At 47.3% G+C, this 17,176-nt stretch overlaps 1 protein-coding gene across 1 annotated transcript in view; it reads right to left on the bottom strand.

Annotated features, from left to right (window-relative positions):
• Positions 1 to 17,176, bottom strand: part of Abca4 (ATP binding cassette subfamily A member 4) — a 124,838-nt gene that overhangs the window by 54,579 nt on the left and 53,083 nt on the right. The window contains exons 12-16 of the mRNA XM_057793337.1: positions 9,534 to 9,739; positions 8,793 to 8,969; positions 6,907 to 7,129; positions 2,772 to 2,993; positions 845 to 1,049 (exon numbers count right to left, since the gene is read on the bottom strand). Of these exons, the coding sequence (XP_057649320.1) occupies positions 845 to 1,049; positions 2,772 to 2,993; positions 6,907 to 7,129; positions 8,793 to 8,969; positions 9,534 to 9,739 (1,033 nt within the window). The remainder of the gene's footprint in view (positions 1 to 844; positions 1,050 to 2,771; positions 2,994 to 6,906; positions 7,130 to 8,792; positions 8,970 to 9,533; positions 9,740 to 17,176) is intronic.

The raw sequence follows: 17,176 nt of genomic DNA, 5'->3' as shown, positions 1-17,176 counted from the left end.
TGGAAGGGAAGGCAGGGGGTGAAGAGGGTAGCAGAAAGGCAGATGATGAAGCCTGAGTTGGGACACTGGGTTTTACTCTGAATGAGGAGAAAGGACCACGAAGGGGATGGGACAGAGTGCTGACACCATCTGGCCTGATTGCAAAGGTTCCACCTGCATACAGCGAGGGGGACCCGGCTGTAGGTAGTGTTGGTGGAAGGAGGCTTGGAATGGGAAGATGGATTGGTGACGACAGGAAAGCCAATTCTAGACCTATTTCCCAGTATCCTCTCTCCCTGTCCCTGTCATGTGTGTACGTGGGTGTTTACATGTGCGCACACACATGTATATGTAGCCATATGTACACATGTATGTGGGTAGACATACTCATGAGCAAGCTTGCCAAGGCTAGAGGAGGTGCCTTCCTCTGCTGCGCCCACCTGAGTCCATTGAGACAGGGTCATTTGCTCAACCGGCAGCTTGTTGTGCTGGCCAGGTTGGCTGGTTAAAGAGTTCCTGGGATCCCCTCGTCTCTACTTCCCAACACTAGGGTTACGGTCCCTTGCCGACACGCCAGAGTTTTATGTGGGTTGTGGGGATTCGAACTCAGGTCCTCACACTTGCATAACAAGTACTTTTACCTACCAAGCCACCTCCCCATCTCCAAGTCTAGACCTGCTTCTAAAGTGGAGACAATAACTGGTTGGTGGAGTTTTAACTTCTAGTTGTAAATTCAGATGCTGGCCCTGTGAGCTTCTGTTCAAATAGCTTAGGGAGCTATCAAGTTTAAACTAGAGGACTGGGCCAGACAAATCTCACTCCCTTGACCACGGGAGATAAAGTAGCCTGAGTCTTCCTTGCTGACCTGGAAAAACCTGGTCGAGATACCAGGCAAGCAAGCCGTAGAGAGCCGCATCAAGAAGCATCATCTTCATGGCCAGCAGGAAGCTGAACTCGTCCCCTTCCACGGGACTCTTGCCGATGTTGTCCCATTGCAGGCCCAGGCCTTGCTCTTCAAAGCGGACCAGGTACTCTGTGCCAAAGCCAAACGCCACAGGGGAAAGCAGGCTCTGCAGAGCGGAGAGGGGCACCGATGGAGACAGAGGACAGTGGAGCCCAGAGGGCCACAAGACAGGGAAGGGAGGGGGGCCAAAGAGGGTTTGTGTCGTGTCTGGGTGTCAGGCTACTCAAGGAGGGCTTACGGGGGTCCTCTCGAGGGAAGAGAGTTCTGGAAATGCTTGGCAGGCCTGAAAAATTCCCACCCAATACCTAGTGAGCCTCCTCTTGCCTGCTCAATAGGACAAGCTAGGTTGTAAAGGGGTGTAAGGAAGTGGCACATAGGAAAGGCTCCAAAGGAAGGAAAGTTCCCCTGGCGTCCTCCACCCTCTCCTCAGCCTTCCACTCTCAGAAGACCACACAGTTCTGGGCAGAACAAACATGCCAAATGAAGCCACTTTGTGAGACTCCCACATGAAGGGGGCTTGAAGTCACCATTTTCCTGTGGTCAGCAAGGATGCTAGGTCGCATCTTAAGTCCTCTGTGCCGAAACTAGCCCACTGATCAGAAAACGTGGAGCAGGCATTTTAGAAAGTGACCCACCAAGTCACCATGGGTGGTCCCTGACACGCCAGAGCACACTTGCCTTTGCCAGGGGTTCCCTGTAATTTGGAGGATCCTGGACAGAGTTCAGACTATCTCTCCCCAAAGCAAGAAACCCTTTTGCTATATGTACACACACACACACACACGCATACATACACGCACACACGCTTAAAATGAACTCAACCCGGCTCTTATCCTTAGTTGCCAAATCTGAAGCTTCCTGGTAGGTCCAAGAAGCTGTGGCTTCCCAGGACCACATAACAACCCGACGATTACCAAAATTGCCCAGCTCTGCCCACAGCCTGAGTCACTAGGGTTTCTTACTATTACCCATTGTGACTGTCTTAGAAAACTAAGTGCTATAAATAGTGGCAATTAACTTCTTATTTAACATGTGAAATAATAAAAGGCAGATGCGCCAGAGCTGGAGTCCCGAGAACAGGTTCTTCTGGCGGAGAGGCAGGCAGGAGTCCCGGGACTACTACAAAGACTGGGAGGCTCTGGAGGGCCAGAAAACTGCGCCCTTTGGGGCTGAGGCTGATTAGCGCCGGCTAATGAGAGGGTAGAAATGGCCTACTTGACAACAATTAATAAAAAAGACCTATATTTATTTGGGAATCCCGAGCTAAAAGGTCTCTCAAGCCATCAAAAAACAACTTCTAGAGTCTTCTCTCGGCCAGAGAGCCTAGTGGTAAAGGCTCATTTCTGCATCCTTTTTTTTTTTTTTTTTTTTTTTGCAAGTGCTGTTAGAGCACAGACAAGATAGGGTGTCACTGATCCAATTTCTTTTGGAAAAAATGAGCCCCATTTGAACTGATGCCACCCTCTTTCTGAGCAGACAGACGGTAAGGGGGAGGGGCCAAGCTTCCTCTCATCTGACCCTTTTCAAGAAGGAAGAAAAGAAGGGTGAAGCAATGGGCCGGCTGGTTCTCCTCTCATGCAGAAACAAAGGAAGCTAGCTTGGCTCTCCAGTCCTTTCCTAGGGCGCATTCATCAAGCCAGTCTGCATTGCTGGGGGGAGGTTGCTTTCACTCTGACTCCTGAACCTTTGAGCTTGGTATCAGCCTTTCAATCGTACGAACTCTCGAGTCAAAAGGTAAAGGGGAACCTTCTTAGAGAGCAGGCCAAGAGGCCACCAAGTCATCAGAGGAAATCTCTATCACAGGCTAGGGGGAAGCCCTAAGGCTCACCACGATCGTCTTCAGGTCACTTGTCATCCGGTCCTGCCAGGCAAAGCACAGAACGTGCGGTAGGTAGAGGGTGAAGTAGATGACCCCACTGCAGGCGGCTGCGAGGCTGGCCTTGGAGAAGAAAGTACTAAGAAGGAAGCATTGCATGATGGTTGCCGTGGAGAAGGCCAGCAGAAACAGGAAGAGGATGAAGGGATCGCTGTAATGGAGGATTCTCCCATGCTGAAACCAAAGAGATTGTGTACCAATAATTCTCAGCCGTGCCCAGAGGCAGGGTTGTGTGTGTAGTGATGCCTTCTGAAGCCTTCTGCTGTCTTAGAAGGGGCCCCTGCAGCCAGTTGCTAGTGCTTAGACTTCCACATGCACACTCAAATGTGCGGAGTTCTTCTGTCTTCCCCATGTCCGTTAGGCAACACTATGTTTTATTTTTAAAAACTTAACTGGGAAACCACTAGACTGAGCCAGCTCCAGCGATCTGGACTCCTATACCAGTAAACCAAAACCCAACTGCCAAGTAATTAAACCCAGTCAGCAACTGCCTACTAAGCTCTAAGTGGGGACTTTAAGCAATCAAGATTTTCTTTGTCACGTTTCCTCACTCCTTCGGTGGAGTCCTGAGCCACTAGAAAACTGGTCAAAAGCCCATGATGGGGTGATAATAAGCCCCAGGGTAAGAACCTACTATCATTTTCCTAAGAGGTCATTTTTATCAAACTGCGTTCGAAATATTTCTGTTTGTACCCATAGATTTGTTGCCTTCAACTTTGTGGTCTGAGAAGCTTCCTTCGCTGAGGGTAGCGGCTAACACAGTGACTCAGAACTGGTCAAAGTGTCAAGGATAAATAGCTCTGAGTTCTCAGCTGTGAGTGGGTCAGCTCTTAATCTCCCACCTTCCGAGGAGCAGGGAACTTCATGGTTGAGGGCATGTGAGGGACAGAAGAGCTGGCAGATGGACAGAACTGTGGCGTGTCCTCTGGACATGATGTGGTTGTGGCACACACAGCAGCTGCGGATACCTACATAAGGCCCAGGCAGTCAGTGTTCCAGCATGGACGGAAGGGGACCCAGAGAAGAGCTATTGGCAGTTGAGGGATACTGAGGGACCCCATCAGAAGACACATGTGCATGGATGTGTGAACATCCACTGGAACATGAATAACCCACGAGCAGCCGGATCCCTAAAGGACAGTGACTGTCCTGCCCCCAGTATCCCTCAACTTCCCATAACTCTTCTGATGGGGTCCCTCAGTATCCCTCAATTGCCAATAGCTCTATGGGTCAACTCAGCAAGTTCACAGTGGGAAGGACATTGTGTTCGGGCGTGGGAAGAAGACCTGTGTGTTAGGTCTTGCAGTATCACCAGCACTCTGCAACCACAAAGAAGGAGAGGCCACCCAAACAAGCCTGGCTCTTTGCCTGGGGCTCAGCCTGCTGACTGACCGTCAGTGCCGGCTTCCTGAGGCTTGTCACTCACACAGGTGGGAGTATCAGCAATGGGTCCAGAGCGTTTAGAAGAGGATTATTACTCCTCATCCATGAACGCTGTGATTTTCATAGAACCTACATTATGTACAAGACTTAGTATCTTCCATTGTCTACATAGAAAGTAGGAACAAACTAATGACGCTTTCTGAACAAGCTGCTGCCCGATTACACTGTAGGACAGACCGAGACGTTCAACTGTATTAGACCTTTTTCATCTCTATCACTACAAGCCCCATAAAGAGGCCAGCATTTTTGTTCCATCCAAATTCTGCATCCCCAAATACTTATAGGTTAGCCCATTCTTTCCTCAGGAACACAAAGGTACAAGCAGTAGATATTGGGAGTATGTCTCAGGCTTTAGAGTTGGTACCCACTTGGCCACCTCCATATATTCAATGGGACATAGTTGAGTTCTGGTGTAATGGGGAACACAGACATGTCACACAGCATAGCGTTCCCGAGATCAAAAGTCCTCATGCTCTCCTTTCCGCCTTTTTCTCCGCGTTCCCTCATCCTTTGGAACTGCCTCATCTCATGAATGGGCTCTCTACAGGTAGGGGCTCCCTGAATCATTGCTTTTCTCTCAGCAGAAAAGAGAGAGGCCAATTAATGACATCTGTTTTGCACCGGAGAGAACCAAGTGGAACTAATAGGCTCCTTATCTGCTCCAGCCACCGTTTCTCCTTCATGCTCTCGTGCCTGTTGGGCATTGAAGGAACAGATTGAAAAACAGATGAGGGGGAACTACGCAAAAGGGAGGGATAGATGGGAGCCACAGTTAAAGCCAACCTAAGTCTGAGGAAATCTAAATAAAGGTCATAGCTGGAGAGTCGTTACTGTTCTCTGTAGAACGAATTCAACATCTTATCTGAGCCCAGAGCAAAGTCCTGCAAACATCTAGACTGTGGGCTTTCTGGTGGCTTTCAAACAGGGTTGCCAGTCATTCAGCCAGCTTCACCACTTCCTGGACCCAGCTTCCTCCACTGGCCACTTTCCTTTCTGCTCTTTGTAGACTGAAGAACAATGGAACCTTCCCATTGTCCCTGCTCCCAGCTTCTTTCCTGCACAGTGGTGCTGGGGAGGAAGGGCCATGCAAAAAAGGGGGAGTCATTCAAAGGAAGACCTTATTTTGGTGTGGAAAAGCTCTGTTTCCGTCATTATTGGAACAGTGTCCTGGTTCCCACAAGGAGAAGCTTCCCTGTGCTAGGAGCTCTCGGTGAACATTCCTTACCTCACGTCCTAAAAGCTTTGAAGTCCTAAAAACCCATTCTTAGGGAGGCAGATCTCAGGGCCACTTATCAGTAAGAAGTCAGGGCAAGCCGAGGCCATTCATCCTCATGTTTACTCACTGAGTCCTTTAATTCCAAGGGTACAAAACACCGACTGCGGGAAGGCACAGGCTGAGGGATGGGCAGAGCAGAGGGCGCCTGGTGGATAAGGAGGGAGTGGCGGCTCCTCTCACCTCGGCAGAGCTTTGGTATCCTTTGTAAACATCAAGCCATGCTGGGTGGGGTGAGGTTGTTTGGGTAGAGTGACCTCCACCTCAACATTGTTTTGGAGGGGACTCTAACATGGTGTTTGCGCCCCACCATAGCTCACTGGGTCATAATATAACAGCAGCAAAGATAGGGCGCACTAGGTTGAGAGATTAAGGACATTTTAGTAGAAAATAAAGGCAGGATTTTGATTAAGTGCATATGTCCCTGTTGGTTTGGATATATGATGGGACAGTCTTAGATCAGGTAGCTATGATCCATCATGGGATAGGAGACACTCATGTCGTCTGGCCCACTGCACATGTTGCTTCATGCAGAGTGGTACCCGATATGGTGGCAATGATGAAGTTGAACAAGCTTGCTGAATCTACATCAGAAACCGACTTCCATCCAATAAAACACCAAAAAATATCAAATATGTGTATTCCTATTTCAACAAGTCCAAAAAAATCTTCTTCTGTGATGGGACTCAAAATATTTAGGCTAGCAATAAATTGCGAAACAATGTTTTATTTTCAGTTCTGGCTTGCAGAGGAGTCACAGACTTGCAGAAGATTGAATGACTTGCTCTATGGCAATAAAAACTCCTTATCACTGAGAAAGTTCAGGCTCCAAATTCCATCCTTTAAAACAGTCCTTGGAGATCTCTGCAGGCAGAAGGATGCCACTTGGGGAAGCTAATGCCCTGGCCATGGGGATGGTTGATAATTTGTCCAGATCTCTTCCCCTCAAACCATTGTCAGTGTTCGCCTCATCCTAACTGTAGCTGGATATTGGAATGGAAATTCTAGGAAACACTCTTTAGACTCATATCTGTCTCTAAAAGGAGAGGCAACCTTTGAACACACAGCAGTTCCATACTGGGCTTTGGTAATAGCAACCTCTCTACGCGGTCATGAAATGAACTGGGAAACCTATATAGGCAATGAATGAGTTCCCTTGGGCTAGAAGGGTAAGATGGGAAGATGTCATCACAGAACGGCTCTTTTAGGGAGGTTGGGGGTGCTGGCTCTCCAAGTGTCCCACCTGGTTTGAAAAGCTGGGGTGCTACCTTTTGTGCTCAGATAACTAGCCCAGGCACACTTACATTAACAGGAAGAGACCAGGTACAATGGAACCCTTAAAAATGTCAGGGTCTGCTCCACCTGGCTTACCATGATGAATAGCGTCAGGAGGAAGATGCTCATTGACATGATGGAGAAGCTGTCCAGGAACCAGGTACACCAAATCACAGCATTAGAGACACCCTGGTTCTTCAAGGTCTCCTTCAGCCTCAGCTCCTTCTCCAAGACAATGCCCTTGACAGTCATGGAAACAGAGTAGATCCACGCCAGCACCATGAAGATGGGGAAACAGCGGTTCAGGATGATCATAAAGCTAAAAGGGGGAGGGGAAACAGAACAGAACATTCTGTACCTGGGAGAGATGAAGGAAATACTTATCCAACGAAGAGTTGAGAATGAAGTCCAAAGGAAAGGAAAGCGGAAAAATAAATCATGGTACCTACGCTAGGTTGAACTTTAAAAAACGTCTTTCGCACTTGCCACCTTGTCTTTCCAGACCACCCAGATGAACGCTCCCTAAGTGCAGGAATAAAACTATACCACCTCTGTCGTATAGGACAGACCGTGACTGCAAAGGATTGTGGGAAAGATTACAGACCAGTTGCCACAGGTTGTGACTGGAAGAAATCAGTGATTCCATCGTCACTGCTTCCATCAGCCGGGCACAAGTGGAGCAGCTCCATCCTGGGATACGATCTCAGCAAGCGAGATGCATTTGACACGAAGAACTCAAGTTAGGGTGAGCTTTACAGGTTTTCCCTGGGAATGGCGCACTAGTAAAGCCCTTGGGATTATTATCTATTGAAACTGTTGGGTGTTGTCACAGGAAGGGCCCAGTGCCAGCGTGGGAGGATAGTTTCACTCAAAATGGCCCTAGGGAAAGAGCCAAACAACCGAAAAGCATGCACTTCTGGGGTTAGCCGCCAGAGGACTCTCCCGTACTGAATGACCCCCGGGTCCCACCCACTGCCTCTCCACACCTACCTGGTTCCCTGCCAGCCCCTCCCTCTGTGACCTGAAAGTGGACCTGGGTTTTTGCCCTTGGCTCCACTTCTCATCTCTGCTTCTTATCCAAAGGAAAGCTCACGGCAGAACAGCCACTGTTATCTCGGCTGTCTTCCGCCGAGCTGGAGAACTGATGGGGCCACAGCGTTGAGAGCGGCTTTCCTGTGCGCACGCTGGCCTTTATTTTCTTTCCGACCTCGCCATCTGGTAACTGGACTCTCCATGTTCGGCTGTCTCTGCTTCCTGAACCCCACAGCCACACGCACTGGCTACAGTGACTTCCCCCGTTTTCCCAATACCCCAGGACCTAAATTCCTAAGCCAACTATAGCTGAGGGAGCGTTTCTGATTCATCTATCATGGTGATAAGCCTCTGAGCACCTCTTCTTTTCTGTCTTTTCCTCCAGCACTCCGAAAATCCATTTTCAACAAAACAGTGGGCTGTTTGCTGCTTAGCATGCTACTAGCCAACAGAAGGTCAGGCTTTAGGATGGGGGAGGTCAGAGAAGGAGGCCAGAGCTCATCTGACACATTCCTCTACCTTTTCCCCAAACATACATCATAGGAATGTTAATTAGGGAAGGAGCTGCGTTATTCTGAGGCTCCTAGGAACCAGACCTATTTGCCATGCAGGTCCAAATCTGCCCATCTGGCAGTCAGTGGGCAAACGCTCCGACCAGAACCTTCCACATAGCAAACATACTGGGAAGAGGAAATTTAAACAGCGGGCATCTCCTCCTCCAACTTCACTCCTAATGTTCTAACCTCTGATGTCCCTTTTGTACCCCCACACTTCCCATTTTACTTTCTCCTCTGCTTCTGTCTGGAGCTTGGAGCCAGCAGCTTCTCCAGTCAGAAGCCTAGTCTCCCCAGTCTGGTCCCAGTCCCCAGCGTTCCTTTGGGAGACACTGAAGCCTAGAGAGCATCCTGGTTTATTCAGCTCAGGGAGGAAGATAGGGGCCTGGGACTCACGAGTCATCCACAAAGCAGGGATAAGGCATCTGCTGGAGATAGACTCCAACTGGAACGTCTGCCTGGGTCTGGCTCCTGGTGATTCCTTGTTCAACCATGTCCTGTAGATAGGCAAAGCCTCCCCAGATGTACCGCAGGTCTTCGACAGGATCTGCCCTAGGACCAGAATCCCAGTACCTGAAAAGGTGTAGGAGGAAGGGAGGATGTAAGTGCGGATGGGCAACCCACTCATTTTACAAGCAAAACTTACCCTAGAACTCAATCTCTTGAAACATTCTCCTCAATCAGTGGTTCTCAGCCTTCCTAATGCTGCGACCCTTTAACATAGTTCCTCATGTGGTGACCCCCAACCATATAATTATTTTTGCTGCTATTTCTTAACTATAATTTTACTACTGTGGTAATCATAACGTAAATAGCTGATATCCAGAATATCTGACCTGTGACCCTGTGAAAGGGTTGTTGGGGCTCGCAACCCACAGGTTGAGAACCACCACTGTCCTCAATGTTCCCAGGCTATCCAGTTCTACTTTGGATCACAGGAATAACTCCAGCAATGTCTGGGAATCACAAGGTGATTGCTCCATCTACTTGGAGCTGCTCAAATCAATCAGCCCTCCTCCCATTCAGCTTACCTTCATTCATTTATGGGCTGCATTCATCCTTAATCCTCCCCTCTCTACTGAACACAGTTCACTGTGGATTGGGGAGAAATCCCGTGAGCCCTGACTGAACCATCACCTGTCTTTGATCTTATTGGTCTTCTCCACCACATCTATGTCCATCCGAATCTTGTACTTCACATGGGGAGGCAGGGAGCTGGTCCAGGGGTACATGTCAGGGAATACCACTCCAGCCCAGAACCTGTTTTCCTCCAGGAGAGACAGGGCTCGCTGGATGAGCTGAACTTCATCGTCATAGCTTTCAAACTTATCCAGAACCAGGCACTGCGGAAAACCACACAGGTGGAGAGAGTTTGAGACTTAATTGCAGACAACGAGACAGAGGAAACGCTACTGGTCAAGGGATAGGTCCCCCACAAAAAGACCTATGTACCTAATATTTGTGTAACTCCAGGGTCTAGCATTAATTTCTTAATGTGCCTAGGTTCAGGGGTGCAAGGGTCCTGGAAATGATGGCAGGCCCTTATCCCTGAAGAGTTAACAGAGACCGTGCTACCCAGCTGGCCAAGGCAGTCCAAATATGCAAGTCCTCAAAATGACACAAATCCTCAAGGCTCTCACTCCCCAGCGTGGGGAGGCAAGGGAGTGGGGTCACAGTGGACACTGGCTGCTTTGAAGATCAGAATGCCTGAGGATAAAAGAGCTTTAAAGAGAGAAACATTCCTGGCGTTGAACCTTCCTGGCTCTCTCCAAACACACACAGGCTAGCCAGCTGAGGGAAGAACCCGGAAGAAGAAAGCAAAGAAGCAGGCAGCCAAAAGGATTTCATCGAGAAATCATTGCCATTTACAACCTTATGATGAGAGAGCAGAATTATCCCAATGTCCTTTTTCTCTTTTGGGGAGAGAGAGAGAGAGAGAACTATAAAAGAACAAAATTTAGAATTTCTTTTAGATGGAATCGGGGTCCCCACTTGTAGAGACTTACTGAAGTAATTATATTGTACTGGTATTTGTTTTACACTGGGGGTTTTGTGTCCATGATTCTTAGAATGTAACTCACAAGAGGTCAGATGGCCTTGTCTTGATTAATTTGTTCGACGAATATTTACCGAGTGTATGCAACATGCCAGAGCCTGCCTGGCTCCACGGGTACAGGAGAGAAGATAACAATCTCTTCCTGAAACAAACTCAAACCTGATGAGGGAGAGATTGTAGTAAACCAAGAAGTGCAGGGTGGAATGACACGGAGGCTAGCCTGAAAGACTCAGGACATCCAGAGGAGGACCGGGTCTCCTGGGAGGGACCCAGGAAGGCTGCGTGGAGGAAGAGGCCTGAGCAGGAGGCAGATAGACAGAAAACAGGCAGAGGAAAGGAAATGGAGGTCAGCTTGACCACAGGGAGCAGTACTGGGGTCTCTGGGGACCTGCAAGAACAGAGCAGTGGTCGCCATCCTCCTTCAAGCTTTGGAGCACTGGCTAGCTTTAAAAAGACGCCAAAAGCTCTATTTCAGAATCTTGAGAGGCAAAGCCAGGGCACCAACATTTTGATAAAACTCAAAACCAAAAGCAACAAAACAAAAAGAAAAAGAAAAACCCTCCCCAGATAGTCACAAAACACAGAGAAGTGAACTGGGCGAGAAGTGGCGAGTGCTTGGGACCAGATCCTTCACTCTGCTGGATTTGGGGATGTTGCTGGCCAACTGAGGGGTTTCTCAGGACAGGGGCTTTCAGGCCAAAACCAGGAGCACTCCAGACAATCCCTAGAATACCATAAGGCCGCTGTGGGGTTTTAAGCAGAAATAGATCAGAGAACAATCGGGACGCGTCAGGGAACACTAGGCTACACCACTGAGTACATTCAGACTCAGTTAATTTCAGGGGAGCCGGAAGTCAGATGGAACCTTTCCTGTGCTGTGGAAGAAACTGCAGAAATGCTGAGTTAAGGGTAGAACCAGGGTCCAGCTCCAGCCCAGAGTGCCTCCCTATACACCAGGGCCCCGAGGGATAGTCTACACTGCACATCCAGCATGGTGTGGCTTATGAAGGGAGTCCTCCAGGTGCTCCCAAGAGTCCTATAAGTGGAACAATGAATATTGCTTATCCTCACCTGGTAGCCTGGAAATATTAGGCTCTAGAGCATTGGTTCTCAACCTGTGGGTCACAATCCCCTTGGGATTGCATATCAGATATCTTGCTGTAACTCCTCCCATCCAGAGCCTACCCCAGAGTATGAGAGCACAACACAGAAGTGTATTTGAACCCCAAGGTGTTACTAATCTACCATCCCTGGGTTTTCTGAACCATTGTCCTGCCTAGGCTCAGCGCCCTAGGAGAGGCTCCCATGAGATAGTCTCTGTGTTCTTGATAAAAGGGAAGAAAACAAAGCAATCTATTTTCTAACTGATAAGGGACTGGAGAAACATGGGTGGGTGAGAATATCAACAGGGCCAAGGTTTAAAGAACTCATGAGGTTGAGAGGAAATTGGATTGGTATTTCTTTAAGAAATACAAGTAAGAATAGATACATCACAGAGCTAAAGAAAATAGGTTTTCTTCAATCATTGCCTTGCAAACAGGACTTAATCGCTAAGATTAACATTGGCCAGTCCTAAGACAAGACAAAGGACTTCAGTAGATCACACACCAAGGAGTTTTCATTTCTTCCGGGCAGAAACAGCTTACATTATTCACAGTTTTGTGTGTGCGTGTGTGGTGTCTAGTGCATAAACTCTATGGCAGCTAGAGAAGCCAGTCTGCAGCCATTGGTCAGTAATTAACCCAGCAGCACCACTATGGGAGACAGGTTTGGTGATTGCTGTTTGGGCAAGGAGGCTTCGGGACTGAGTTAATAGAATATAAGTGTTTACTAGCTTGGCAGTGGTGACACACACCATTAATCCCAGCACTCAGTAGTCAGAGGTAGGTGAATCTCTATGAGTTTGAGGCCAGCCTGGTCTATAGGGTGGATTCCATGAGAGCCAGAGCTACACAGAGAAATTCTGTCTCAAAAATACAAAAAACGACAAAACAACAAAAAACAAAACCAAACCCCCGAGCACATGTTTAAATTTGACAGGTTTGACAAAGATAAGCAATAAATAATCCCATTCTGGCTGTTTGTCAAGTTAACAACTGGTGTGTGTTTAATTAAGATAAACTAGACACAGGCAAATGTCACATCTTCTCACTCACTGAGGGGACTAGTAAGTCAGACCTACATAAAAATAAAATAGCGTTTGCTAGAGACTGGGGGTGAGGGTGTAGGTACAGAAAGAAATTCAATATGGAGTGCCAAAAGAGAATGGAGGATTTACTTTGGGTTTTCTTTTTTCTTTCTTTTTTTTTTCTTTTTTCTTTTTTTTTTTTTTTGGTTTTTCAAGAAAGAGTTTCTCTGTAGCTTTGGTGCCTATCCCGGAACTAGCTCTTGTAGACCAGGTTGGCCTCGAACTCTCAGAGATCCGCCTGCCTCTGTCTCCTGAGTGCTGGGATTAAAGGCATGTGCCACTACCGCCCGGCTACTTTGGGTTTTCTTTCAGCACAGTAGAGTAATTATTGGTTAAAACAACCTGTGATGTTTCTCACAGTGACTAGGGGAAATGGCATTTGCAACAGAGCAAAGATTAGTGGTTGAAAAGGGAGAAATGTTCTTTCTTGTTTTGGTTCTTAAACATTGTAGACATGAGTTGAATTACCAGACTATGTTACTACCATAAAGATTTAAAAATATCATCTTAATAAAACAAACAAACAAGCCGGGTAGCTGTGGTGCACACCTCTAATCCCAGAACTCGGAAGGCAGAGGCAGGCGGATCTCTGTGAGTTCTAGGTGAGACCAGCCTGGTCTATAAGGGCTAGTTCCAGGACAAACCCTGTCTCCAAAAACCAAAATCCAACCAAACAAACAAATGGCAATTAGAATCATTTTGAAATTAAATTTCTAAAATAAAATCAAAATGATTTGGGGAGGTGAAAGTTGTTCTAAGCAGTTTTATTTTTTAAGCAGTAGATATTACCCCGGGAATGTTCTTAGCAACTCACTAGCTTCACAATGCCCTGGGATGAAATGTCTTCAGTCTTATGATCTGCTGTCCTCACTTTATCAGAAACAGATGGGACCAGAAGTGTGGAGAACCTTGCCTTACTTCCAATAGAAGTCAGAAGCAAATCTACGCATGTCATCAGTGTGGGGTTTGGAAGTTCCCGCGCAGGCGTGGCTGTGCCCCACAGTTCTTTGGGAGTATGCCCATAGGCCGTCCACAAAGTCCTGATTATTAGTGGAGGTCCCCTACTTGAGAGCAGCACTGCCTAGAGAAATTTTCTGCAGTGACTGACTTGTTCGCTGTCTGCCCTGCCCAGCATGGTGGTCAGTGATCTCACATAGCTATGGAATACTAAAGATATCACAAATGCATCGTAAGCACAAGTTTTAAATTTTATGGAGCTGCTGGTAGCTATGGGGGCCAGCAGAGCTCTAGTGGTAATGAGTCCTTTGAAGTCAGGGCTGTGTTCTGTTCAACGTGGTCTTTGGTACCAGACTTTCTCCTGCTAGGGAGTCAAAAAGAATTTTCTGAATTGGTTTAGATTTAAAAGCCCTGATGGGCAGATCTAGATCTAGCTCTATGCTTTGAACAAGATTCTATACATCCCAGACTCATGAAAAACTAGCAGCAAGTCATAAAATGACTTTGTTGTGATGTACTTTGAGTATAATTCTTGGTGTGTGTGTGGGAGCTGATATAATTAAACACATGACTAATAACGTGACTTCCAAGGCTATCTAGCGCATTCTCTTTGAACCTTATGTCTTTATATACTGGAATAAACAGATGATGTTTTCAATGACATTGTTGAATCCTGTGATGACGTGGCCTCCATCCTGGCTGTTTTATCAGGCAGCTGATTCATGGCCATGTTTCCTGTCATGTTTCCCTAGATGGGGACCTTGGTACTCTGGAGTACACAAAATTTAGCAGGTTCTCAAATGTTCGCTTCTATTCTAAAACATCTGACCCATTTTCTTCCTCATCATCACTTTGGGAGGGTGCACGGTGGAGTGTGGGGGTCAGACAGTCCTTTCTGCCATTCTCTCTTCCTGTTTCCTACCTGTGGCTTCTGATGTTCTTACTGGAATTTGAGTTGTGCCCAATCTCAGAGGTTTGTTCTAAGGGCTCATAAACACATGAGATGGTGTTTGTAAAGGCCTCAGTCGGTGCCTCGCTGTAAGACTAGAAAGCCAGGGGTGTAGCTCAATGGTAGAATGTCTACCTAGCACGTACAAGGCCCTGGGTTTATTTTCCAACATTGCAAAAACATAACAAAAAAATAAACACCAACTACAAATACTGATGGTTTACTTCATGCCCCAAACTGGTTTAAGGGGCGTGTGTGTGTGTGTGTGTGTATTTGTATTTGTATATATGTTCATCTTCACATCACATAAAGGTTTGTTACTGTGATCCTTCCAAGTCCAGTTACAAGATTCACTGAAACAAACTTCCTCTGGGCAGAATCCATTTTCAGCCTCTACAGCACATTGCGTTGTCCCTTATAAATACCATTTTATTGTTGCTTTTGTAAAATATCTTGGACATCAATAATCAAACGACTTTCAAGTTCCTGCCAGGTTAGTCTTCATTAATGACAGTTGTTCATCAGGGGAGAAGCACAGTTATTTGCTTCCTTCAAAGAGTCTCTTTGAGGACACACACTGTCCTGAGTTGATCCATGGTTCTCCACCTGGCCAGGACAATGCTATGGTCAGAAGCCAAAGCCGCCTGGGCACTGGGAGCTGGGGAGGTGGTGAGTTTTGATTACTGTCTATTAGCTGTTCACCGGCCGGTAGTTCAGATGACGCGGCATAGAGGAAGGTCTTATAAAAACCAAACATTAATGTCAAGTACCCCTCACCTCAACTTTCTTACTGAGAGGAAGAAGGAGAAACTGCTTCAAATATGAGCCAAAGACCCACAAGGGACCCTGGGAGGTGTGGTTCACAGTGTAGCTTTGTCTTCTCATGGGGAGGCCATTTACCTCACAGCAAGTGACCTCATCCCCCCTGATACTTACACTAATCCTGGAGTTAAGATCCTGGCTGACGGGCATGTATATTGGAGCACGTATGTGTGTAAGAGGCAGAGCTAATGACAGAACCCCCTGCCGAGGTCCTGGGTTGGATGTATTTAGCCTATTGTGACAAGCCTGTCGGTTACAACATACTGGGTTCTAAGGAGGTCACGGAGTCTATTTTTAAATGCTATCTTGTTCTACGATTCTGTGCCATCCTGGGGGTTAGGGAAGAATGTAGGACAACAAGATTGTCAAGTGTAAAATGCTGAACTGTAAACCCAGCACAGCGATTTGGGAAAGAATAAAGCCAGCGTCTTAAGCCCTCAGAGGTCAGTTTCAAGCAAATGTCCCAGCAGGAGTTCAGAATCTCAGGAAGAACCATGACAATGCCCTCTGACAGCCAAGAAAGCAGCTATCGAGCCTACAAAGGGGTCTCAGAGTCCTTCCTGTGTCTCGTGTGTGTGTGTGTGTGTGTGTGTGTGTGTGTGTGGTCACCGCCAGTATCTGTCTCCCCACCCCTACCCCATCTTCCTGAATAGCCAAGCCACGTCATGAAGTTCATACAGGCCCTCGGTTCCTTCCCCGCTGTCTTCCTAGCTCTGGAAACAGCCCACCCTGGCGGAAGGGAGAGCTGCTGGAACCCTCTCCCGCACAGGCAGCCGTGCCCCAACCCTGGGCAGGAGACACTCAGTCGCTGACACAGCTACAGAAAACACCTCGGAGGAGACGCTGCTGGGCCAGCAGGCTCCCTTCTTTAGCTGTGACGGCTCCAGCTCATACACATTAAGAATAGATTCGTGGGATCATCTATTACGTGGTAAACCGTGGCTAGAGGAGGCAGTAGGGAAACATTCTTCTTTCCATTTGAACTCGATATCAAAGGGATCTGGCGCACTGTGCTGACAGCTATGCACTAATAGACATAGTTTTGACCACGAAACCCCAAAGGCATCTAGGTCAGGTCTTGGGAGATAAGGGAGGCGTTGAGGATTTCTAATCCTGCCTTCCATCTTTTCAAAAACAGCGATAAATGCTAGAGGAGGCCTCCTGTGGTCCCGATGGTATTCATGCAGACACCTGGGCTTCTTTTTTTAAAAAAGCAAAACAAAACACCAGGGAATGTGGGCAAACATCCCAGAATTAATTTCCTGGCAGATGTAAACTGCAACCTTCAAGATTTATTTCCAGCTCCACGGAAAAGCCACGGCATAAAACCACTTTGGGCTGTTTGGGTTGTTTGGGATGGTGAATTAGAGGTAGGGTGTTGGAATAAATAGTATTGTGTACACCGGCACTGTGAACAGACTTCTGGCACCTTCACTCCCAAAGAGCGAGAAAATGCACAGTGTCTGGGAGGTGGGAAATGCATGTCAGTAAAGAATAAAGGTATGGGGTTGGAAAGATGACTCAGCGGTTAAGAGCACTGAGTGCTCTTCCAGAGGACCTGGGTTCAATTCCCAGCTCACAATTGTCTGAAAATGCAGTTCCACGAGATCTGACACCTTCACACCAATGCACATAAAATAGTTAAATAAATAATTTTAAAAAATTTAAAAAAACTTAAAGAAAAAGAATAAAGGTGTTTCTAAAATAAATAAATAATAAATGCAGTATTGGAACAAATAAAAAGGCCAAGTTGGAACAAAGACTCGTAAGGGGGCAAAGCTACCAGGTCAACGTTTTCTAGCCGGCTA

This window comes from Chionomys nivalis, chromosome 18 (assembly GCF_950005125.1).
Source record: "Chionomys nivalis chromosome 18, mChiNiv1.1, whole genome shotgun sequence".
In the NCBI taxonomy this organism is placed as follows: Eukaryota; Metazoa; Chordata; class Mammalia; order Rodentia; family Cricetidae; genus Chionomys; species Chionomys nivalis.
This window is presented reverse-complemented; position numbering and strand designations above follow the sequence as displayed.